This window comes from Penicillium manginii (assembly GCF_028828005.1).
Source record: "Penicillium manginii strain IBT 31320 chromosome Unknown utg000002l:1.0-5564898.0:1.0-5567710.0, whole genome shotgun sequence".
Taxonomy (NCBI): Eukaryota; Fungi; Ascomycota; class Eurotiomycetes; order Eurotiales; family Aspergillaceae; genus Penicillium; species Penicillium manginii.
The window spans coordinates 1,306,128-1,330,254 of NW_026643103.1; the positions used below are offsets into that span (position 1 = coordinate 1,306,128).

The following is a 24,127-nucleotide window of genomic DNA, read 5'->3' on the forward strand; positions in this document are numbered from 1 at the left end:
AGACGCGCCGAGAGAAACACGAAGTCACCTGATCGTGCCATTTAGGCAAAAAGCGATCGTCAATTGAGGAAACAGCAGAACAATACTAGTACTTTGACTCTGACTCTGACTGTGATTCTTTCCTTTTCTCTTTCATCGAGCCTTATAGTCACCTACCGCAACCATGGCCGACAATTCGGTAAGCGACGATACTTTCTACTTTCCTCCTTCTACTCCTCCCACTTCCGCGGAACCAGCCCCGGCACGACAGCTCCACAGCTCTCCGCTCTCCGATCACCTTGCTTGCACTTCACCCACCCCAGTCGAGCTCCCCAGAAAACCCACAGCTCTCAGATCGTCGCTTTGAATCCCTGTTTCTCAAGAACCTCCCTACCACCAATACCTCGCGCCAGAACCCCGAGAGCCAGAGAGAGAAAGAAAAAGAAGCCCGCAACACTTTCTAATTACACATTCTACCGCGCGCACAGCAACATAACCTTGCACTGTCAACGGACTCTCCAGCTCGAACACCAGTACCCAGTATCACTACAACGGCAGCTCCAGAACAATTCACCAAAATGGACGTCACTGGCTCCAATACACCCGCAGACCTCTCCGGTGCCTCCGCAACACAGGTGCGACCAGGCGGCGCGCCCGCCCGCGTCTACCTAAATGAAAAAATCGTGCCGCATCTACTCGAAGGAATGAAGACCGTTGCGCGAGAACAGTGAGTTGCGTTGTGTTGCGTTGTTTTGCGTTGCGTTGCGCCAGAGCAGTTCCACTGCCATGCCCATACTCTATTTCGGGGAAGGGAGACGAGGAAACCAATGCGCAAACGGAATGCATATGGCTGACGCTCTGTTCCCATTATAGACCATCGGATCCGCTGCGAGTCCTCGGGGAATTTTTAATTCAAAAGAGTGGTGAGTTGGAGGGCGATGCGAGGAAGGACTAGGAGGCGGAATAATTGCGGCTGCGTTATCATGCGGGGAGTGGTCTAGCAGGGCCAATTGCTCTCTTCTTTTTTTCATTTTGGCGTTTCGGTTCTTTATATCATTATGTGCGGGGATGTTTTTAGAGGTTGTGGATGGGAAGACAATGCAGCGATCATCATGCACGACTGTGATCTCTCGCAGTCAGTTACGAGCTTCGCTAAGAGCTGTTGCAAACAAAGGAGAGAACGGGATGGAAGGGATAGATTTCAGAGCTTTTTATCTCTAGAACTCATCTTCTTAACATTCACTATACTGAGGAATTTATATTACTTATGCAGGACCATGAAGTGCCTGTTTATAGTTACTAATACGTATTGAGGCTCAATAGTGACCTGCAGGTGTAGTTCAATCCATGGATGGGTTATGCGAATGCCTAATAGTTTGACAATACCAGCAGCAATTTGAGACGCCGAATGATCAGCCTAAATCGTCACCTACTATTGCCCCACCTGTGCAGGTGGGCAGATTATTACTCTGGCATGCCTACAGTTCTAGTAGGTCCGCCTGGGCACCTTCTGAGGCGCGGCCCCCAACGCCAAGCACACTGACCAGAGAAGTTGCTCAACGCGACAGTATCATCTTGCAGGGAATATCATCTGGGGCATACTTTGCAGCTCACCTTCTATACCATTAATTATAAAGAACTGCTCTCTTCCCCCGATCCCGATCCAACCTGCACCAGTCGAAGATGTTCTGCTGGTCTCTTCCAACCTAATGTCCCATATCGACAGTGAAGAAGAGTCTGAAACCTCAAGCTCGGAGGCAACCAACGAGCGTTGTCTATACGATTATGATCAATGCATCGCCGCCCTAAACGGGAAAAAAATCCCTGACGATCTTTCTTCTACTACAGCACGATGTGCGGTAGTTCGAGGACTACGCTGCTCTCACGATTTTGCAATGAATCCAGACATAATTGCTCTCTGCACCTCCAATCCAGCCCGCTACCCTGAGCTCGTTCGTGCACGCAATGCACGACTAATTATGAGCAATATTGTTCCCGATGGACTGGATGGACTTGAATATAACGCCCGGCCTTATTGTATCTGGCATCCAGATATAGCAGGAGAAGACACGTATCGCCAGCTCGCACATCGCTACCCATCTATGCGTTACCAGGTTGGACGGGCATGTGCTGCAGCGGGATATATTGATCTTTACCGTGAATTAGATCTGCTTCCTGATATCTCTATTGCTGAGGAGGCCCGGGAGGGAGACGTGAATACTGAAGGTGGAAACAAAATTTATCAATTGATCATGTCTTCGCCGTTAAAATATGCTGTGATGGATGATTTCGAGAGATTTGTTCATGATGATATCGACAAGCCACAAGTACCTGCTTTTTTAAAAGGAGATACACATGTACGGTGGAAATTGGAGTGGCGAATCACGCTTGAAAATGACGACGAATCTTGGCCTAACAAAATCGACATTGATATTGAAGAGGACCAAGGTCTAGGTCTTGAGCGTAGCAAACCAGACCGGTATCGCTATGATTATCTCACCCCAGAAGAAGCCACACTACTCTGGGAACCCCTACCACTCGATATACCAACATTGAAGAAGGACCTCCTACGACAAATGGCCGCCTACGAGGGAAATGTCGACCGATATGTTCGTCTCGGACCAGATCCTCGTGTTCAGAGCACCATGCACGATATCGAGCACCTTTGCATTATCCGTGGGATCTATCACAATACCATGTTTGCACGATGGTGGCAGCAGAAGCTAGACACGAATACAAATCTTGGCCGGGTTTATGATAAGTCTGATATCCAAATCGCTATCAACGCCCGTCGGGTCATGATCAACGATATTGGGACCTTCACTGATGATAACCCACATCTCCCTTGGCTGATTTGGTACCCTCTTAAGCCAGAGGTATCTGCATTATCCACTCTGGCCGACCGATGTCCATCCATGTATGAGCAGATTGCAATCACATCTATCTATTGTGACTACCAGAATCTATACCAACGACTCAGTGCCAGTATCACACCTACTGCGGGTCTCATGGAGGCTGCAAAGCAAGTCGGTAATACTTTCTACCTGGAGGACTTGCAAAAGCGTTCGGCAGAGTTAGGTGTTGACCCTTACAAATATTCGTCGAGACGCGAGTTTGATGATCCAGATTTCGCTATCGATATGGAACCAACTGGGCTCGGAATTTATCCACGTCTTCGTGCCGATGTGATGGATGTTCCATTTATTCCGGGCTTTCATAGATACAAGAATGCGTTCGGGGGGGTATGTGGAGAGGTATGTGTGGCTTTCGTTTGAAACGATTCGCAAGCTTGACTGTCAGTGGGGACCGGATGAGCATCTTCTTAGCAATGATTTGAGGTATTTTGAAACACATGAGCTTGGGAAAGATGAGCATGGTCGTGACCTTATTGTGGAAACGGTTCATGCGGAAGAAAACTAGGAGAATGATTGATGTTGAAGTTATTGACAACCACCGTGTTATTCCATCGTCCCATTCAGCCAGTTCGCGCCAGAAACTTTGGAACTCAAGAATTATCAGTACTCGCACCATGACCACCATCCCGAGAGGCATTTTGATCATTCTTCATTCATCATTCTATCCTTCCCTTTCTTTGACGGCCTCGTCGACCGCTTCATCAAACGCTTCCAAGTATTGCCCATTTTCCTTGTAGTCTCTCTCCGCCATCTTAAGTCGTCGTTTATCTCTTCGGGCTCTTTTTCCATCTCTTCGGACACTCTTTTCAAATCATACAGTGAAAACAGAACCCCAGCATACGGTGACAACAGATCCTCATATTCTGCCTTATCTTCTGACGGTCCTGGTACTTCCCTCTCTGGCAGTTGCTGAAATATACGATCTCTTGTACTGGGAGGTATTCGGAGAAAACCACTGCGTTTGGTATGATCCTGAAGGTCCAGAGAAGAAGCTCTTCCTCCCCACAAATCTCCACCTTTTGTGGCTTTGTGAAAAGACGATGTTGCCTCGCCTGGTGTCAGATTTATGGGTGCTCGCTTCGGGACTCTCTGTGCCACGACGGCTCGGTCAAAATCTTCTTCATGCTTTCGAGAAATCTCTCTAGCCTCACGAAGTGCGGCGGCGGCTTGGACGGCCCTGTCGTTATTTTTGTTATTTCCAGGAAAGATATGATCGCAATGAGCAAGAAACAACTCATATCGCTCTATCCCTTTCTTAAACTCTCCGACTTTCACATCAATGTTTGCCGCTTCAAAGATTTCATTCATGTGTAACTCGGTATCCGGCCAATTCGGCTCAGTGATGAGTCTGTACTTGATTGCAATATCCCAAAAACGGCTGGATCGATCCAAATCACCGAGAAAACGGCAAGTGTAAGCATATACAGGCGCCACGTCTCCAGCCAACGCAAAGTATCTACCACTTGGGTCATGAAAAAGCAATGTGGGGACTGATGATAAAAGCGCCACAAGGAGTCGATTGAGTTCACCAGTATGCTTCCATAGCCTTGTCAACTCGAAACTCTTCGTTCCATAAGGAAGTATTTTCCCACCAAGCAGAAAGGCCGTCATTAAGCCATCGTGAATTCCTTCCTCTGGTGCCTTTGAACAAACAAAAGCTCGAATCAAGGCGTGCACCGCGAGACTTTCGATAGAAGTATCGCTTAGATTGCGACAAAGCTTGACAAATCCAGATGATTCGAGCTCATTCACCGCCGCTCCGAATTTTTCGACATCTCGGCGTAATTCATTCAACCAGCAGAGAAGTCCAAACGACTGCGTCTCAGCTAGACCTAATCCACAGACTGGCAGCTCAAAATCGTAGTCAGAAGATAGCCGCGATAGATCGTGCCTGTTTCCAAAAACAGAAGGAATGGACCCCGGACTGAGAAATATCGCAAGGTGAAGAAGCTTTACCGCGTCAGGATTTCTCTGCATGAGACCATCATATGACATTTCAAAAACGGTCCACAGAGTACGCCCCTTCTCGTAGGACCCTACGTACTTCTTCATAGGAGTTTTGAGCGTCCTATTAGAAAAGCGCTGTTGAAACTCCTTGTTGAAGTCATTCATGCGGATGATGCCGTAGGACAACAAAGTCCCAGCTTGTTCAAGGGCAAGTGGTAGACCCCCCTAGCTTGCGAGAAATCGACCGCGCTGTCGCTTTCCCAGAATCTTCTGGCGCTTGAACACCCGCACATCTGAGAAGGATAGACGAGCCCGTGGTGTCATCTACGCCTTCCAGATGGGTCCCGGGGAGGGCTAAGCGCAGGTGTAGATCCGATGCTGTTGTTATCAGCAAAATGTGACCATGATCGCACGCAGGTAGGTATTTCCGGATATCAAAGTTCTCGGGATCATCGACATCGTAAGCTCCGGGGACGTTGTCAAAAATCATCATCCAGGAACGGTTCGTTCCTCTCTCCAACCACTCGATGACTTGCTCAGTAGCTGGTCTCCCTCGGTGGTAACCTGAAATATGATGCGAAAGATTCTCGAAAGATTGATGAACCAAAGCGTACGACGACCCATCAATCCACAACACAGACTGGTATGACTGTTTGTTCGTAGTAACATAGTGAATGGCGAGCTGCGTTTTCCCAGACCCGCTGAGACCCCAGAGTACCAAAGACTTTCTGCGCACGTATGAGCCAAAACATTGATTCATCTGAGACAATTCTTCCTCTCTTCCAAGAAAGTTCGTGCGAACGGGTAGCCTTGACTGAATTCCTTGATCATCGGTTTCTAGAAATTTATTTGAATCAGTCAACATGGATTGAAGGATATCGAGGACTTAAAAAAAATTCATTGTGTACTAACCGTACTTCACATACCCCGGGGCCGAGGCTCTGGGTCTTTATCTCATATAAAACAGCTTTAGCGTACGCAGCAGCCATCGCCGCTGCATACGATTGCCACCTTTTATTCTTGTGTTCATCCCCGTAGTCACAAACCCCTCGAATCACACCAACAGGTATACGATTCATTGTCCCCGCGGCTTCCATTTCCAGCCCAATGATACCGTATTTGTCTCTCAATTCATCTCTCTTCTGAGCATTTTTCATAAGCTTCTCACCGGATCCAATCGGTCCATACCACACCCGGGTTCGTGCCGAATCAGGACGCCGTCGTCGTTTCACGATACGGCGCACTCCTTTATGATCCGTTCGGTAAAGGCGGTCCTGATCCTGACCAGGATCATTGAAATCCCCAGTCGAATGCTTCTTGCGCCGAATTCCTTCATAATATGGTTGAAATGTGTCGACATCCCGCGGCGCCATTAACTTGATATTCTGGATCGCGGATCGGACAACGGTCTCAGTACTCGCCAGCACGTGTCCGTCACGCAGCAGTTGAAAACCACCAGCTCCTAAATCTTTGCCCAAGTCGTAGGCAATAAGCCCGGCACTGCTTCCCTCCGGAAGTCCCACAAGAACGTCGCCAAGTCGGATATCACGCAGCGGGTGTCGTGAAAGGCTTGGAAGACCAGCAGCAACGCCAACCAATAGTCCGAACCAGAGATTTGGGAAGAACATCTTCACTTGGCTGGCCAGTGCAGCTGCAGATCCGGTACCATATTCCTGGCCCGCCGGTAGAGTAGCGATGATGGTGTTATGTCCGCCAAGATCACCGGCGCGGAAGATATAGTCGTTACCCTTGCCCAAGCCGAATCGGCCGCTATGTTCATGGTCCAGCATGTGTAGAGCAGCCTGTGCTTCGATCTCGAGAGGCGCTATCCACGCGACCGTGTAAATGTTTGGGTTGAGCTCGTTCATGGTGAGCAATGGCCAATAAGACCGATCATCCCAAAATGACAGTCGAGACCTGAGGATACAGTTCGCTAGCAAGTCTTTAAAGATTAGCCGTGTGGCCTTGAAGTTTGTCCCTCGATTTTCGATTTTCACTTTTCACGTAGGACAAGCGAGGTTATGGATAGCCTCACCCTGCGTGGGCGCGGGGTTATCATGTAGGTAAGCCTCAGCTGAGGCCATGGCTCGGCTAACCATGGCCTAGCCACGAGGATACGCGCTCAGTGCCATTTTAGACAGAACATATCCTGTGAACTGGCCTCTTCCTGCATGAAAACGGGGTATCTGCGGAGTAGTGTCTGTGAAGCGGGTCTCGGCCAATGATTTCAACGCAGTCCCTCGCGGCCAAGAAGAAACATGCTTGTCACCCTCGTCTCGGTCATCAGACAATGTCTATGTTATGCGGCTCTTGTGCTCCTTTTTGCACCATCCGAGTTGTGAAAGTGGTTAATTTAAAAACGGTTAACTTCGGCACTCTCGCTGCATTTAAGCAATTTTTGACACGGATGCGCAGCATACAGTAGCTTACAAAATCGCCTTGGGCTTTTAAATCTACTCTTATTTCTCGAGCACCAATACCAGGAAGGTCGTGATTAGTTAGCCCCATTCCTACCCTTGTCTCTGTATCCTACATCTGGTATTGTGGGAAACCGTAATAATGTTCGTTTCAGACTCGCGAACCGCTTCGTTTTTCACTGTCTTCTTGTTTTCCCCCTGGGTGCCACCATGAGACAAATAATCATTACAGTAAAAAAGAGTTATGTCGAAGGAGATTATGTACAGGTAACATTTCGTTATAATAGCGGCTCGGCTCAATCCTAATGTCAGAGGCAGATCAAGATAACCTGTTCTCCGTGTTCTCGACATCAATCAACCGCTTCTTCGCGTCTTTCAGTGCCTTCTGAGCCAATATTCGCTTAGGATGCTCTTCATCAAGCGTTATCTCTTCAACTGCGACCACAAGCTCAAGTAGCTCCACGGCCTGCTTGGTCTGTCCGTTAGATTGATATGACATTGCAAGCTCAAACTGAGACGCTAGTCGATTAGGATGTTCTTCGTCAAGTGTTCTCTCGCTTACTGCAAGCACATGCTCAGATATCTCCACAGCCTTCTTGATCTGCCCATTGAATCTATATGCCCCTGCGAGCTCATACTGAGACGCTAGTCGATCAGGATGTTCTTCGTCAAGTGTTCTCTCGCGTATTGTAACCACATGCTCAAGTAGCTCCACGGCCTGCTTGATCTGTCCATTAAATTGATATGCCACTGCGAGCTCATGCTGAGACGCTAGTCGACTAGGATGTTCTTCGTCAAGTGTTCTCTCGCTTACTGCAAGCACATGCTCAGATATCTCCACAGCCTGCTTGATCTGCCCATTGAATCTATATGCCACTGCGAGCTCAAACTGAGACGCTAGTCGATCAGGATGTTCTTCGTCAAGTGTTCTCTCGCGTACTGCGACCACATGCTCAAGTATCTCCACGGCCTGCTTGATCTGCCCATTGAATCTATATGCCACTGCGAGCTCATACTGAGACACTAGTCGATCAGGATGTTCTTCGTCAAGTGTTCTCTCGCGTACTGCGACCACATGCTCAAGTATCTCCACGGCCTGCTTGATCTGTCCATTGAATCGATATGCCACTGCGAGTGTATGTTGAGACCTTAGTAGATCAGGATGTCCTTCATCAAGCGTTCTCTCAAAGATTGTAACCACATGCTTAATTAGCTCCACGGCCTGTTTAGTCTGCCCATTTGATTGATATGCCCTTGCCAGTTCATGCTGAGATGCTAGTCGACTAGGATCTTCTTTATCAAGTATCCTTTCAACTGCAACCACATGCTCAAGCAGCTCTATAGATTTCTTATTCTGTCCGTTGGATCGATATGCACTTGCGAGAATGTATTCGGACATCAGTCGAGAGGGATGTTCTTCATCATAGCTGGCTTCCTTCCATACGCATACCTCTTTGAAAGCAGCGACAGCTTCTTTTACTCGACCATCTGCTAGAATACATTCTCCAACCTTGGAATGTAAGCTATACCTCTCACTTAAATCTTTATTTTCCTCTCTCGACAAAATTCCAAGGGCGTGTGGTAAGTAAATTCTCCATGTTGCACGATTTGTGTATTCATCGGACGGAAAGCACTTATCCATATGTTGCGTCACAGTGGTGATAATCTCTTGTGTCTTCCGTGCCTCTGCTATCCACACTCGTGTTGACAGTTGTACGAGGCTGTGGATGTCAAATATATCCTGATCCGAATTATCTCTCCTGGTCAGGAACCCATAGCCACACAGTGTACCAATTGCAAAATCCATCTCTTCTTCCGAATCGAGTGTAGGGAGAAGTGATCGTGGGATTGCCTTTGGCTCAAGGTAAGACATAAATTCCAATAAACCCGCGGCGGGAGGATCAGAGCTTTTGATCTGATCAAATGAGATAAGCCATGTGGCAGTCACTGCATTTCGTGTCTCTCGGTAGCGAGTAATATCGCGAAAATCCCTACTCGCTAGACGCATCCGGTCTTTTTGGGTCTTGTGCATGAGCTCAAGGTATCGTATGGTTGTTCCGTTATTCCGACGAATATAGCAAGCTGCCTGTACAATAGCTAGAGGGAGCAATTTAAGCTCCTCTAGTAGTTGCGTAGCAGATTCTCGGCTACATAGAGAATCTTTCCCAATGATCTTGGCAAGGAACTCAATCCCTTCCTCGGCCGTCATCTCTTTGAGCTGAACAGTGTCCGTTTCTGCGAATAACTCCGCTACTTCTCGAGAACGGGTTGTGAGCAAAGTTACACCATTCTGGCCACCAGTCGGGAAATACTGATGAAGCTCATCGAAAAGCAAGTCTATGTCGTCTGCATTATCGACTATGAAAAGCCACTTTCCCGCTTTGTCAGAGCTTAAGTGCCGGCGTATCAATTCCATCGCACTTTCATCTGGCTTCCGAGGAATTTGGAACTCTTTGGCGATTTGCCAACATGCCTGCTCGAAGGTTTCGAGACTCAAGGCAGGAGCCCAGAAAATTGAGCAGTCTGGGACATTTGCTTTCACCCAGTATGCAAGTTGAAGAGCAACTTGGGTTTTCCCAATGCCCCCTAGTCCGAATAGGGCTAGTTTTTCAGTGCTCGCTTGGATAAACAGCTTCTGTTTGAGCTCATTCAGTGTGGATTCACGGCCAGTAAAGTGACGATTTGCCATGGCTGGGATGATGTAGTGGGCTTGAGATTGATCACCTTGGAAAGAATTAGTAAGTCCGATCAGGTAGGGCTTTCTATCACCTTACAACTCCTAGTGTTCATCTCTTTTTTTCCCTCAGCGGGCATGTGGACGTGATAAGTGACCGAGCCGGTGTTCACACCCATCTGGAATCCCGAATTTGAATGCTCAAACGAAGATGATGTGGACGCCATGCTCGCCATGGTTTTGGCTTAGTTCTTCGAACTCGAAAGTTGAGGACTCCGAGTCCGAGTCAGTCTTCCATCAGGATCGGAGGAGGGTGATGAGGAGTAATTACGACTGAAGAGGGGCATTCTCTAAGCGCCCGCCCCCATCAGCAACCGAGGCTTTTTAGCCAGTCATTGGATAGGAAGATGTCAGACTGCATGAGGGATCTCGTACTATTGGTGCCAGAGTTGTGGCCACGCAGTAGCAGAATTAACCAGTAGCCCTGGAGGGAGGCTGAAATGGGGACTCGATCAGTCAGGTTCTCGAATTTCCGTCTGCCATCAGGCGGCATCCCACGTTGTCAACGTCTCGTTTCTTACCATGCCATTCCAAGTATTCCATTACCTTGGACCATCCTTGGCTAATCTTTATTATCATGATATGTGTTGAATTCCCTCAACTTCAAATTCTATCCTTGGGCTACTAGTAGTACTAAAAGCAACCTCCTGAGCGCTCTTCTTCCGCCACAACACCTTTGATAGACACTATTCAAGAAATGAATCAATCCTCAAGGGTTCAAGTTGACTTGGATCATGCGAACTTCATAAAAGCCCCAATGGCGTTTGAAGTCTTTCAACTAAAGCCTCGAGCTTAGCAATTCAAGTCTGGCGAGAATGGCAGATATAATACCAACTTGAATTTCACACCCACATCCCCGAGAAACGTACAGATCAGATCAGATCAAACTCAAAAGACAGCTTAGTATGGGATACCAGTCGAGGCTTTCCTCCCATCCAAATTGCATTCCTACGGCCGTTAAAGAAGATATCAGCTCTACCATCTACACAACACATGACAATCACAATCACAAACATACGTTATAAGCTATTTAATCTCTATATCAAATTGTCGACTAAAAGAAATGCAAAACAAGGAATGAAAATAATCTTCAAACCTCTTGATCGAAACTCGCGTTCCTAGTAGGGTAAGCAGAATCCAATCCCAGCACAGTGATCCGCGCCGGAAACGACTGTATCCAGAACAAAAGCAAAACCAAACGCAAAAGGGGTAAAGATTCACGAGAACATGCACAATGAGAGACGCGTGTCAGACCTTGATCTTGGAACCGAGTGCCTTACCGTCAAGCTTCCAACGCTCCGTTCCGCTCCGGATATAATCAGGGATTCATAAGAAAGATATAAATCACCTGTGCTTTTTTTGTGGCTTTGTTTGTTTTTGTTTAGAGGCGATACTACAAGCGCGAAGACGAGACGGCCTTGGCGGAAGACAGGGCGGATTTGTGTGGTAGAACAGGTGAGGTGAGGTGAGGTGATGAACAAGATGAAAGGTGAAACTGAATGAGGTGATGATAGGTGATGGGTGATAAAGGGGGGCGACACTTTAGTTTGTCGAATACATCGAAACGAGCCGGGTTACTGAAGTGAGATGGTGATAGAGATGGTGTGCATAAGGCGAACAGTTTTTGTGACCGAGAGTGCTGACCCAAGAGACAACCGATATTACAGCGATAATTGTTATTCCCTTTGCCGCTAGAGAATGTTTCCCGATAGTTGAATTGAAGTCGCGCGAACAGAACAAAAGAGATGAGGCACATCATCAAGCGAACCGAAAGATGACGACGATAAATTACCGAGTTGCCAGGCGTCAGTTGCCGAGTCAGCCACATAGGGGGGAAAGACCGATGACGCTCCGAATATTTCTTGTTGAAACGTAGACGTGAAAGCAGAGAAAAACACAAAAGATTCGACGACGCCCGTGGCCCGTCGCTCAAAATTCCCACATTAAGACAATTTCAGAAGGAGAATAGGGGGGAAAGGGGGGAGGAAGAGGAAGGAGATTTATGGTAGATAAGGAAGGGGTAGTGAAGAAACGTTCAACCATCAAGGAGGAATTGGATGACGAGCCCTCCTTGGTCATTTTTGTGCAGAGGGAATACATTACCTGCTACCATAGCGTTCATCACCCCGGCCCTCGTAGGAACGGCCAGCATAGGCGTCACCACCACCGCTGCCACCGCCGCCGCTTCCGCGGGGCTCACGAGGGGGAGCGTTGTCGTAGGCGGGAGGGTTGGCGTCACGGTCGTAGTAGCTGCGGCTGCCACCAGCGTCGCCACCTTCGGCAGCAGCAGGGGCACCACCGCCGCTGCCACCACCTCCGCGGCGATCATCACCACCACGGCGGTCGTCACGGCTGTAACGATCGTAGCGGTCAGGGCCACCACCACCACCGCCACCGCGGTAGGCGTAGTCGTCGCGAGAGCCACGGCGGTAATCGCGGTCACCATAGTCACGGCCACCACCACCACCTCCTCCACGGTAATCACCACCACCACCGCCTCCGCCACGGTAGTCACGGCCGTAGTCGCGGCGGTCGTTGTAAGAGTCATAACGGCCATAGCGATAGTAGTCGTCGTCACCACGGCGGCGCCAGTTGCCACCTCCGCCGCCAGGAGCGCGGCGGTCATCGTAGCGGTCACCACCACGGCGAGGGGGGGCCACGGCCATCCTCTGAGAGAGAAAGAAAACAGGTCAGCTAGCTGTGGTGATGGAAAGAGATAGGGGGGATAACGAATCGAATCGAAAACTTACCACGCTTAGGAGGACCGAAGTACTTGCCGGGGGTAGGAGTACGAGGGCGGCTACGGCGAGCCTTCTCGATGCTCAAGGTGCGACCTTCAATGACTTCACCCTGGAGACCCTCCTTGGCAGCATCGGCTTGCTCACCAGTGGTCATGTTGACGAAACCGAATCCACGGGACTCCTTGGTGTGAGGGTCCAGCATGATGGAGCAGTTGTCGACATCACCGTACTTCTCAAAGAGACGCGAGATATCGGACTCGGTGAGACGGGGGTGGATACCAGTGACGAAGAGGTTGGAGCCGGAGTTCAGGGCACCCTCCTCCTCCTCGGCCTCCTCGACGAGGTGAGCAGGCTTGTGGCGCATGGGGCTGGAGAGGGTCACATTGTCAGTTGTCTTTTTTTTTATTTTTCTTGGAATTGAGAGCAGGATTTCTTGATGCAACATACCGGTCACGCTCACGCTCGCGTTCACGGTCACGCTCGTCGGGGCGTGCTGGGGAGCGGCTACGGGAGCGAGCGCGCTCGCGGTCGGGTCGGGGCTCATCGCGAGGAGAGGCGCTGCGGTAGCGCGGCTCATCCCGGGGCTCGTCTGGGGAGAAATGTCAGAGAAGGCAAGAGAGGGGATGAATGGACGATGAATGGACTCACCGGCGTAACGGCCGTTATCGTTTTCAAAGTCAGCCATGATGGGTACTCGATGGGTTGATGGAGGAAGGAAGGAGGAAGGAAGAGAAATCGATGATAAGAAAGGAAATCACACGCTAACGGAACAACCCTTTGCATCACTCCGAACTCGAGAGTAGCCTACAGTACGTACAGAGTACTTTATTCACCCATGATTTAATTTAATTTAATTTAATCATTATTTTTGTTCTTTCATTCTTAAATTCTCCACTATTTTACTTTTACTTTTCCCTTTTTCTTTCATCTCCTCTCAAAGAAACCAGCTGGGGATACACTCCTGCAGTAAGACTTAACAAAGCAAGGCGCCAAGGCGACCACGAACAGCACACGATTTATTCAAAAGTTCCCTTGCCCATGCAATTAAAAAAAAAGGAAGCTAATAGATAACAATAATAAGCTAAAAAGGCTCAACCATAACTCCTACCCGCGGATGCTCATAAGATTAACCCCTGTTCACCTGCGCCGACGAGTACGACGGACCTGCTGAGAATTCCCTGCTGCACCACCAGCACCAGCCGGTGCTTTCGTTGAATCCTGGCCCAGTTCATCTTCCACCAGATCTTTCAATTCATCCTCGTCCAGTTCGCTCAGTTCCTCGCTCATGCCCCGCATGACATCCCGACCCGTCCATCGTTCCTCGTGAATAGTGGTTCCGATAGGATCAAAGGGCTGCATGTACCATTGGATACCACCCTGAGCCAAAGGAAGTCGCTGATCAGCCTCCGTCAGTACTGGTGTTGGGTGCCGACGATAGATTGGGCCTTGATGTGGCTTAATCTCCTCAGTTGATCCGGATTCGGCAACAGCCTCGTCAGGGGCCACTGCTTCTGCCTCATTGGGTGCCCCATTCAACTCAGTTGCCTGGGTTTCAAGGGTTGCCTCGCCCGCGAGTGTGCCCTCGGCGGTGGGCTCAACACCCTCCATTGCTTCGGGTTTCGTGTCATGCGGTCCGATATCAAATTCAGTGTCGCCTTCCGGCTCGGCAGATAACACGCTGTGGTCGAGGATGACATCGAGCTCCTTAAGCTCTTTTTCGAATGGTTTGCGGTTCAGTTCGCTCTCGTTTCGAATTGCGTCTTCCAGGGCCGGCTGGATAGCCTTGATGATTCGCTTGGCTAGCTTCCTCTTCTCGCGTTGCTCGATACTGAGTTCCGGGGCCCGACCACTGATCTGGGCCTGCAGTTCGGCGGTATCACCAGCTGGACCCACGCCAATCTCCGATGTGAAAAGGCTGGCCAGGTCTGCCGAGAAAGATGCGACAGATGGATAGAACCGCTCATTAAGTCGCTGGCGGATGGACATCAGGCCAGCTGCGAATGTTCCTTTGCCATCCAATCTGTAAATGGGCATTAGCAAAAGAAGGGGGAGGAAAGAGAAAATGGACTAGTCATGAAAGGTGGCAACTTACACTTGCGCTTTCTCCAAGATAGGTCTGAGTAATGGGAAAATAGGGAAATAGACAAGGTCGACAATATTGCGTAGCATCTCGGCATCCTTGAGTTTCTCCCTTTCGCGTTTCTTCACCTCGTCACACAGCATTCTCAATCGATCGAGGTCCTTGTAGAGCCATTCGCCAAATTCCTTGCGACGCGTGAGGCGTTTGTGACCAGTGACGCCCATAGCGACATAGTCCCGCCGAGTCATCTCCATAGAAGAAAAGGTTTCAAGCTGTAACTGAAGTCTCTTCAATAACGCGGCGCCTCGTCTCGCCTCGCGTTTGAGGGTCCAGTATTTGCACGCCTCCTCGGCATATTGCTTTCTCCCGCGAACTGTGAACCGCGCAAGAGTAGCCACCACGGAGTTTAGAACCAGTTGAGGGACTACAGGCGCACCGGAAGGAAGTTTCCAAATCGTTCTCGGGGGAGGTCGTTTTCGCTTGTTTCCTCCAAGTGTGAGAGTGATTCGAGGGGTGTTGGCTCGCTCGCCTTCGTCCGGAGCGAAAGCTGATCCAAGTGACAGCGCCGCAGCCTGACTGTCTCCCCACCGTCTGCCCTGCATCGTGGTGCGGTAGTATTCAATGGCATCGGCGGTGGCGATGTCGGTGCCGTGCTCAAGTCTCCAGTCTGGGGGCACATGCTTGTCGCAGAATGCCTTTAGCAAGTGTGAGTCCATAAGTCCGTGGCCGATCTTCATTTTCAAGTACAGCTGCGCCCGGCGTGCACATGAAACGTGGAACGCAACGAAACAGTTCTTGTTGCTGCACTGGATTGAAGCGCCCATTCTCTGCTTGCAGATGTAACAGTTAAGTTTCCAGCGACTTTTTGGTACCTTTTCCACATCAGTCACAGGCTCCATCAGAGACGGGTTTCCGATCGAGACTTCGGGAATCCAGATTGAACAGAGCAAATGGGCCCATTTGGACGAAGTGGTTTGTTTGAAGGCACCCTCGGTATTGGGACAGAAGATACAGTTGGTGGATCCTCTTCCTAGTAACTGACACTTGCGGCACAACCACTGGCCTTCTGGAATGAAAGGAACGCCGTAGCATTCTTGATGGACTGCCAGATCGCAGCCATCGCAGAAAACAATCGCGTTAGAGTTCTCGCAGTCGCCATCATCACAAATAGCGCACTTGCTGTCCTGGTCCTCTCCAGGGCCGGCCGTTTCACCATTCACTGCAGCTGCAGAGCTAGAGCGTGGGCGATGTGTCTGTGGAGGCTTCGGGTTAGGCTTAGGAATGCGCTTTTCGAGCGCATGCCACTCTTTCTCAATCTTTGTCATGGTGATTTCGAATATGGCAGGCTTGATCGGTTCCAGTTGGTCGTCACGACGCTTCGAGTTAATGTCTTCGAGCCATTTCTCGTCCTGTTCGTCCATGTCATACTCGACGCGGCCAGTCGTGGCGTTGACATCGCCTTCTGTCACTGTAGGTTGGATTACATCCATGTCATCTTCCTGCGCACCTTCGGTCATCCGAATGAAGCGTCGGTCATGGCGAAGAAACAAATCACTTTCCTGGTATCCGACATTGGCCATCGTACGGTCAACATAGTTCTGTTGTCCAATGCCTTTCTGCTCATAGAATGTAAAGGGATCGCGGAGTCGGAACGACGGCTTCGGTAGGGTCAATCTCTCTCGAGGGTTCGGTCCTGGGGGTGGTATTATCTTGGGTCCTTGGTTGGAGAATAAAGCATTGAGGATGGCTTCGGGGCGACGCGGTGGGCGGCCCGGCCTACGTTTGAAAGTAGCTGGAGATGCCGAGTCATTCACCTGCGAAGCGGGGGTTCCTGGAGCATCCTGGCCATTGATACCGTTGACAGACTCCGAGGCAAGAATACTGGCTGTGGTATCAAGTGTATTATCGACCTCCTCGGCCGTAAAAACAGCTAGTCTGCCATCGATATCCAAGTCCGGATGGAACTCCTCCCACCCCCGCTCCTCGCGCGGCTTGTATCCGTCTCCTTGTTGTAAAGCCAATGCGGCGGCTGTAGATGATGTGAATCGGCCGCGGTTCTGGCTCTTATCTCGTCTTGGGCGCGTCACGGGTGGAGGCGTTTCTGGTACAGGGGGAGGTGGCGGGGGGGGCATGAATGGGAGGGAGGAGGTCGACTTCGCGTTTTCGCGCGCTGGTAGTAGGGGGAGGAATTGCGGCGGTCGTGGTAGAGGGGCGTCTGGGGATGCTGGACTTCTTTTTAGGTGTCGTTTCTCGTTGCGAGGCTTCGACGTCGATAAATCTTCCGCCTCCTCCAGGTCCACCGGGGACGTACTTGCGCTTCTTGAAAGGAGGACCTTCCGGGGAATCGGCTATGCTGCGTGAACTTTTCAAGGCAGACTTAGGTTGAGCCCTCGATGGTCGACTTGAGATGGAGTGCCTAGACATCGGGGCCATCGTTCATTGCAAGCTTCATGCGATTCGTATGTTGATCGTCGCAGGGCTCGGAGAATGCCAATCAGACACGTCAAGTCGCGTTCAGGGGGGGGAGCTAGCGAGGGGGCGTGGGCGACAGGTATCCAAAAAAAATGCAAGGATCTCCGGATGATCCAAACGCGCTTTAATAAAAAACAAGCAATAGCCAGCAGGCGTGTAAACCGGTGAAAGCTGTTCAGCTGAGGTATTTGGTTATCTGAAGGCCAAAGGCGGAGACGTCCGTGCTCTCCCAGAGTTGGCGGTGGCTGTGGTGGCTGACTAGTACAAAGAGATTTGAAGCTACTATACTAGTACTCCAGAACTTACTACTATTTAAGCAATATATCTATTATTTATTGAGCTTTATACTACTAGCAATAGCGTACTATTTTATCAAGTTCAATGTTGTGGTGACTGCCTACCTAGGTACCTAGGTACCTAGGTGGGTAGATAGAAGTATCTAGGTTGAACAAATTAGTACTATATACTTCCAACTAGGAATTCCAGAGTGGTGGTACTACTAGTACCCAATAGGTACCACTGAGTGTTACACTTCAGCCTACCTAGGTATTCTAATACCAGTAATCTAATATCTAATTCCCCCCCCCCTGTATTACCAAGCTATTCTGAAATTGGCTCTCTGGCCTCTTCCGCCAACCGTAACGGCAGCCTCAGGTGTCAATCCCGAACCGTCTCGGACACGCACCAGCTTCCCCGCATACTCATCTGGTTTCCCTGTGTTTCACTAATTTCCGATCCGGTATTCACTACCTCACTACAATCATGAGTGGTGACGACAAGTATGTACTCGCCCGCCAAACACCCTCCCCATCTCCCTCTCGTCGATCTCTGCTAAAGTACCATTGGCCACAGATGGCGCAGCGGACCCAGTCGCCAATCGTCGCAGCGTCAATCCGGAAACCGTGATCGAGCTGGAGGACATGGGCAAGGGCAGGCAGCTAGTCGCGGCGGAAATCCCGCATGGAACAACAACTCGGCACCCTCGCAGCAGGACCAGCATGTTCCCGTGAGGGAATTCAACGCCGCCGAGGCGAAGAACCTGTTAAAGAAAGGTGAGTTGACACATTGCGACTGCGACTCTCATTGCCATTGCAAGTACACGCGTGAGACATAAAGCTGACCGATACTTCTTACATAGCTCCCAGAGGTAATACAGAGTCCCTCTGCGCAATCCACACCCTGCCCTTCCTACAGATCCAATCTAACGTATCACCGCAGACTCAAAAGTTCCCTTCTACAAGCCCACCGGCAAGGACGCCAATAACCAGAAAGCCGGAGGACCGTGGGGCGCGAAGGGTACGTTAAACCTTGAAAATAATCCATCCATAGTATTCCTCCTTCAAGGTCCAACTAACACCACACCAGCGAACACAATGGCCAATGGAAAGGACTTCTTCGTCGAGCTTCGAAAACAGGTGGCTTCTCTACAGCGAGGCGGGCCCCCGGTCGGTGGCTGAGGGTGATTTTCCAAAGCTATTTGATTTGTTTCTTTGTTACTTCGTTCGGTTTTTCTTTTTTTCTGTCTTTGATTGCCTGTTTTGCATTCTGTACCGGTGACCGGAATGGGCTTGGTTCATTTGCACGGGTTAGAGCGGCGCATTCATCGATACCCTACTGTGGAGGAGGAACTGGGAGGAAAGGACATTTTTCAAAGTTCTGGCCAATCTGTTTGGCCGGTTACATTTGCATCGGCGTCTTGATTTCTGTGGGTCTAGCTATTCTTTGCTTCTGCATGGTAGTGTCGTCAAAATACACATGGGTTGGGAAATTGGTTAAATGGGTTTCCTTCGAGTTGGAGCTGAACTGTAAGATCCGGATTGGGACAGTTATTTAGGGTAGGTTCTTGCAATCTACTAGTAGCTGCTTTACAAGCAATAAGGACAAGATCCACCATGGGACGAGCATGTGGACAGCTACCAGTATTATCTTATATTTACTAGCATCCAGGCAAGTACCCAAAGAACTTAAAACTTGAAGCCACATGATTGTCTTCGAACTGCATAAAATGCAGGATCGGGGTATCACATTATAATATACAGTCTAATCTACATAATATACAAGTGTATAGTATACAAGAACCATCCACCTAAACCTTCAAGTTCAGAACATCCCTCTTCACCCACCCACCAGGCCCAAGAACACCACCATCCCCAGCCTCAGAATCAAGCGTCCACTTCCGCAAAGCCCGAACACTAAAATCCGTCTCCCACCCAGCCTCAAACATCTCAATCCCCGCCCACCCAACCATAGCAGCATTATCCGTACAAAGATACGGCGGCGGCGCAACAACCCTCACCCTGCCAAACCCACGCTCATCCAAAAACGACCTCAAAACAGCCATCAAAAACCGATTAGCCGCAACACCCCCACTAACAACAAGAGTGCCGATTTCTTCACGCGCAGTAAGCCTCAACTGCTCAAGCGCAATAACCGTCCGCGAACCAAGATGCTCAAAACAAACCCTCATAATCTCCCTCCCCAACTCAACCCGCTCATCACGAGAAAGGTCCGCATCAAGAGCCTCCCCCCCGCGCCTTGACAATCTTACCCGCCATACTCGCAATAGAAGAGAAACTCAACTGCAACGCGCGCGTATTCGCAAATGGCACCGTCACACTCCACCCATACGCACTCGCCCGCTTCATACCAGCAACTTCCTCCCCTCGATCCCGGGGTGCACGGTACTCAGCGAAATCAGCCGCGCCGTTCGGAAACACAAATCTCTCTAGCGTCTTGCCGTACATGGTACTCTCCGCGCCGGCGAGGACATCCGCCGGAACGATTTCCCTCGCGCTTTTATCCAGCGCTTCGCCGATGGCGATGTCCTCGCTCGACGCCATGATTCTGTGCTCGGTTAGGGACTTCGAGTGCACTAGGATCGTGTGGCCGCCCGAAACAAGGATAGAAAGGAACGGGAATGCAGGCGTGGCGGCGCTGGCGGCGGCAGTGGTGGTGCAATTTTCTTCCGCTTCCAGACACGAGACGAGTCGCGGCGTCAGGAGGTGCGCTTGCATATGGTGCACGCCAACCATAGGAATCTGCCACGCAACGGACAAGGCCTTACCTGTATCCAGACCGACGGAGAGATTCGAGCGCATCCCCGGCCCCCGGGTTGCGGAGATGAAGTTCGGTTTGCGTCTGCTTGACCCGTCTGCTAAGCATATCGATGCTTGGCCTTTTGCAGTCGGTGGGAGGGATTTGAGAGCTTTGTTGAGTAGGTTTGCTAGGTTTTCTTGGTGTGATTCTAGGGCCAGGATTGGGTGGATGCCTCGGTGGGCGCGTGAGTCGGCTGTGATGTTCTCTAGGAAGTGGATTTTGGCTTTGGAGGAGGTGGAGGTGTTTGTTTTTTCGACTATTGCTACTGAGGTGTCGTCACTGGTAAACGGGGATCGTGTTAGCTTGTCTTGTTCTGGGGTATGAGGGTATGTATCTCGGTAGGTGGGTGGGTAGATTGCTGGACTTACCACGACGTCTCGATTGCGAGGGTGAGGAGGCCTCGGTGGCATCTTGGGCCGTTTCGCCTGAGCTCTGCGGCTGATCGGCGCAGAGCGATTGCTGGGGCTATTGTTGAGAACATTGAAGTGTTGATTAGACGTTGTTGGCGTCACGCGGCGAGAAAAGATTGGGGCCGCACGGGCCAAGAAGCCCTTAAAGGCTGCCCTAAAAAGTTGGCCGAAGTCTAAGTATAGTCGCAGTCCTACTGGTTTGTGATTGGGATAAATTAAAATGGAATGCATCTAAGATCTCCTGATACAGGCGATGGGTACGGTGAATTGGGCTGCGCATACGAAAGGTGCGTGAAACACCATACTATTCAATGATAAATGAGTGACTTGGTTAAACAAAAAGGTATCGCAGTCATCAATCGGAGGCCCATCAACGTCATAAAATATAATCATCTCTTCCAAAACATGCAATGCATCGACATTCCATTCCAACTTCTCATATTCTCGCAGACTCGATTATCTACATTCGGCCAAGCTCAGCTCACCGGTCAATGAATTCGACTCGGCTCGGCATTTCAGGTGGTTGCTAACGCAGGTACAGCTTGGGCTGTACTTGTCGAGTCGGTCGGTGCAGTGCATAAATCCGAGGCGCTATCTAGTTCTCACTTTAACTTTTCTTCCGTTTGTCTTGTAGATTGCTCAGCGTGGTTGGTTGACTTCGTAGCCGGCCGGACAGCCGGTGTCAGTGAGTATTCCAAAAAGGAAGACTCTCACTCTCTCACTGTCCAGCGGCGCTCCTCACGGGTGATCTTCGTGTGTCGGCCGTAGTACTCGTCCGGGTTCTCAATTGGAGTTACGCAGTGGATTGTCGGCGTAACTTGGAACTTGATGCGCTTGTCGGCAACACCTGATCGTGCAGCCGGCGCCTTCTTGAGAATGCTCTTCGACGAGCAGGAGTTGGAGTAGCTATACGAGGGCACTTGCAGAGAAGAGAACCTCTTGACTGTTGGGCTTGCGGCAGAAACAGGTGAGATTGGCGTGCGAGGAAGACCGGGAGACTTGAGAGACAGTGCGGGGCGAGGAGCGCTTGTTGTGGTGGCGATGCTCAGAGAGAGCTTGGGCTTGACGGAGCGAGCAGCGTACATGTTGATGGTAGTGTATGTAGAATTTGAGAAAAAGATCAAGAAGTCGTTTGGTTTTTGATTTTTGATTTTCGCGGGGAAACTTTGATCAACAAAGGTCACCGGAAGAGTGTAGAAAGAGGGAGAGATGATAATTATTGACGTAGAGTAGATAGACTTAGAAGGAAGAGATCGTCTGGACCAGCCAAAACGAGAAGCGCGAGACGAAAATAGAAAGAGAAAAATAGAAAAACCTCAAACAACGATATGCAGGGAGAGAAGAAGAGAGGTTGGAGTGGATGTGGGCGGCTATATACTTATACTTAGAAACAGGCCCCATCATTCGGGCGGGGGGCCAAGCCACCAACCATCGCCATCTCTCTACGCGCCCTTTTCCATGCACCACAACGCACTATCACCTCTCCCATCACACTTTGGTCCCAACCTTGTAGAGCTTCTGCGTCGGCGCTGGCCAACCATCAGGGCGAATGCCAGTCCTGGGTTACTTGGACCCTCGGCAAGATGTGATCGGCCGTGATTTCTGAGCATACCCTGCAGCCATGCATCCTGAGGCATCCTCGACACCCCAACGAGGGGGCTGGCCCCCCCTCCTTCAAGGAATCCACAATTGTAGAAATTAAGTGGCCGGTATTTATCTGCAGCCTTATCACTCAATATCACCCTGCCGACCTCATGGATGATATCTAAGTGGATGTGGCGATAAACCTTCTGTCGGGGTTTCCATCACGAATTATGCATTGAGCTTCATTGGGGGCTGATCGGCAGGATCGAAAGTTGCCACGGAGGATCCCGTAGTACGGAGTACATTTAGTTGCACTATTTGATCCTTTGCTAGTTTACTAGGACAATTAGCACGGGCTAGGACGAGAGGAACAGAGAGTTAGGTGAAGCCCTAGCTTGTTGAGGTCTGAGGTCGGCGATTAAGGTCCCTTACCCAGGTGTATGTGTGTGTATACCTAGTACATACTCCGTACATACGTTGAGGACCTTGCATCTCGAAGAACTTCCAAGGTATTCAAGTGCTGACCGACTAATTTAGAACCCGACAGGTACAGTTGGTGCAGGGGCTTGTTCTTTGCTAATCTGCGACTGGCAGATTGGAAGATTCACTTACCCAATCTGGACGACCCAGCTAAACGATTTGATACCATGAATGACTAATTTCTCCCTCTTTCTAGCAATTGCTGCCATTTTACCCTCGGCGCATGGGTTACCAGAGAAGATGTCCCTTGGTACGATGATACTCGTGCCCCCCATTAAAGAATGACGATGCAGATCCGGATCGGAATGGGTTGATTGAGTCGAGGACATGAAGACACCGGCAGTGCTCGAGAAGTCCGAGTTATCAGCGACGGTGGTGCATCCAAGAGACCTCAACCGAATGTACTTTCACGAATACTGGCCCGGTCCTTTATACTGGAGATCCTCTACAGGCCACCGATAGTTATACCGGGTATGTGTATGACCTGGCTGGTACTTACCTTCCACCCTGCCAAATGAGTACAACTACCAAATCACCCTCGATTAATAGCTCTATCGAGGCCCCCGAGCCATCTCCGCACGAGCAATCGCCGGCCAAAAACTTGAAGACACTTTCCGAAGCCGAGCACCACGCCCTCCAAATCCTATCCCTAGAATACGCGTTTAGCATCAACGAGCTCCCAGTCCAACAATTTGTTCTAAGAGAAACCATGGCCCACGCCCATCACCGAGATCTACTCCTCCCACATCCTCAATGTATCGTTCCTAGTACACTGCTATCTTCCTCGAAAGCACTCCAAGGCTCCTAGGATATACCATACCCGACGAACCTAGCTCTTTCAACGCAATCGCATAAATAATTCTCAGACTCCAGGCTCTTTCTGGCCTGCACACCACCACGCCTCTTACCAAAGGAGTATGGCTTCATCGACGTCACAGTTGCACAACAGCGACTCAGATTCCGCCTTTGACGCAGAATAATTCCAGCTAACGATCGCTGCGATGCCGTCCTTATATTTCGGGAAATCTGTCCTCATTGCTTTCTGTCTGGTAGGATTTAGTCTGCATTTTGTTCGAGGGTTCGGGCGCTGCTTTGGTCGGTTGTGAAAGGGTGATTGTTTTGGCGGCCGCTAATTATTTTATTATGGATGGGTGGTTTAATTGGGTGATGTTGGTTCTTTTCCCCGTAGAAAGGATGGTGGTGGTGATGGTGATGGATTGAGAGATGTGAATGGCAGGTATAATCCGTGCGGAGTACCCCGTACACAAATAG

At 50.0% G+C, this 24,127-nt stretch overlaps 10 protein-coding genes across 10 annotated transcripts; 3 read left to right on the forward strand and 7 right to left on the reverse strand.

Moving 5' to 3' along the window:
- Positions 1-163: 163 nt before the first annotated feature.
- Positions 164-934, forward strand: N7533_001781 (DPY30/SDC1 family protein; the record flags this gene model as incomplete). The annotated part of the gene is made up of 3 exons (XM_057098431.1): positions 164-178; positions 468-706; positions 853-934. The coding sequence occupies 3 exons, from the start codon at positions 164-166 to the stop codon at positions 932-934; spliced, it is 336 nt and encodes a 111-aa protein (XP_056963567.1).
- A 754-nt stretch (positions 935-1,688) lies between these two features.
- Positions 1,689-3,399, forward strand: N7533_001782 (uncharacterized protein; the record flags this gene model as incomplete). Its single annotated transcript, XM_057098432.1, has 2 exons — positions 1,689-3,221; positions 3,280-3,399. The coding sequence occupies 2 exons, from the start codon at positions 1,689-1,691 to the stop codon at positions 3,397-3,399; spliced, it is 1,653 nt and encodes a 550-aa protein (XP_056963568.1).
- Positions 3,400-3,536: 137 nt separating this feature from the next.
- Positions 3,537-5,006, reverse strand: N7533_001783 (uncharacterized protein; the record flags this gene model as incomplete). The annotated part of the gene is made up of 1 exon (XM_057098433.1): positions 3,537-5,006. The coding sequence occupies one exon, from the start codon at positions 5,004-5,006 to the stop codon at positions 3,537-3,539; it is 1,470 nt and encodes a 489-aa protein (XP_056963569.1).
- Positions 5,007-5,043: 37 nt separating this feature from the next.
- On the reverse strand, positions 5,044-6,709 carry N7533_001784 (5'-methylthioadenosine/S-adenosylhomocysteine nucleosidase family protein; the record flags this gene model as incomplete). Its single annotated transcript, XM_057098434.1, has 2 exons — positions 5,044-5,565; positions 5,768-6,709. The coding sequence occupies 2 exons, from the start codon at positions 6,707-6,709 to the stop codon at positions 5,044-5,046; spliced, it is 1,464 nt and encodes a 487-aa protein (XP_056963570.1).
- Positions 6,710-7,577: 868 nt separating this feature from the next.
- Positions 7,578-9,947, reverse strand: N7533_001785 (uncharacterized protein; the record flags this gene model as incomplete). Its single annotated transcript, XM_057098435.1, has 1 exon — positions 7,578-9,947. The coding sequence occupies one exon, from the start codon at positions 9,945-9,947 to the stop codon at positions 7,578-7,580; it is 2,370 nt and encodes a 789-aa protein (XP_056963571.1).
- A 2,144-nt stretch (positions 9,948-12,091) lies between these two features.
- On the reverse strand, positions 12,092-13,537 carry N7533_001786 (RNA recognition motif domain-containing protein; the record flags this gene model as incomplete). Its single annotated transcript, XM_057098436.1, has 4 exons — positions 12,092-12,659; positions 12,739-13,085; positions 13,194-13,322; positions 13,382-13,537. Coding segments are annotated over 4 exons (1,200 nt in total), but the record flags the coding sequence as incomplete, so codon positions are not given.
- A 333-nt stretch (positions 13,538-13,870) lies between these two features.
- On the reverse strand, positions 13,871-17,246 carry N7533_001787 (putative PHD finger domain protein; the record flags this gene model as incomplete). Its single annotated transcript, XM_057098437.1, has 3 exons — positions 13,871-14,753; positions 14,826-16,842; positions 16,922-17,246. The coding sequence occupies 3 exons, from the start codon at positions 17,244-17,246 to the stop codon at positions 13,871-13,873; spliced, it is 3,225 nt and encodes a 1,074-aa protein (XP_056963573.1).
- An 801-nt stretch (positions 17,247-18,047) lies between these two features.
- On the forward strand, positions 18,048-18,742 carry N7533_001788 (uncharacterized protein; the record flags this gene model as incomplete). Its single annotated transcript, XM_057098438.1, has 4 exons — positions 18,048-18,064; positions 18,138-18,337; positions 18,504-18,581; positions 18,651-18,742. 4 exons carry the CDS (start codon positions 18,048-18,050, stop codon positions 18,740-18,742), a joined length of 387 nt encoding a protein of 128 aa, XP_056963574.1.
- Positions 18,743-19,371: 629 nt separating this feature from the next.
- Positions 19,372-20,862, reverse strand: N7533_001789 (N(6)-L-threonylcarbamoyladenine synthase family protein; the record flags this gene model as incomplete). The annotated part of the gene is made up of 3 exons (XM_057098439.1): positions 19,372-19,819; positions 19,914-20,660; positions 20,750-20,862. The coding sequence occupies 3 exons, from the start codon at positions 20,860-20,862 to the stop codon at positions 19,372-19,374; spliced, it is 1,308 nt and encodes a 435-aa protein (XP_056963575.1).
- A 639-nt stretch (positions 20,863-21,501) lies between these two features.
- N7533_001790 (uncharacterized protein) lies at positions 21,502-21,876 on the reverse strand (the record flags this gene model as incomplete). The annotated part of the gene is made up of 1 exon (XM_057098440.1): positions 21,502-21,876. One exon carries the CDS (start codon positions 21,874-21,876, stop codon positions 21,502-21,504), a length of 375 nt encoding a protein of 124 aa, XP_056963576.1.
- Between the last annotated feature and the right edge of the window lie 2,251 nt (positions 21,877-24,127).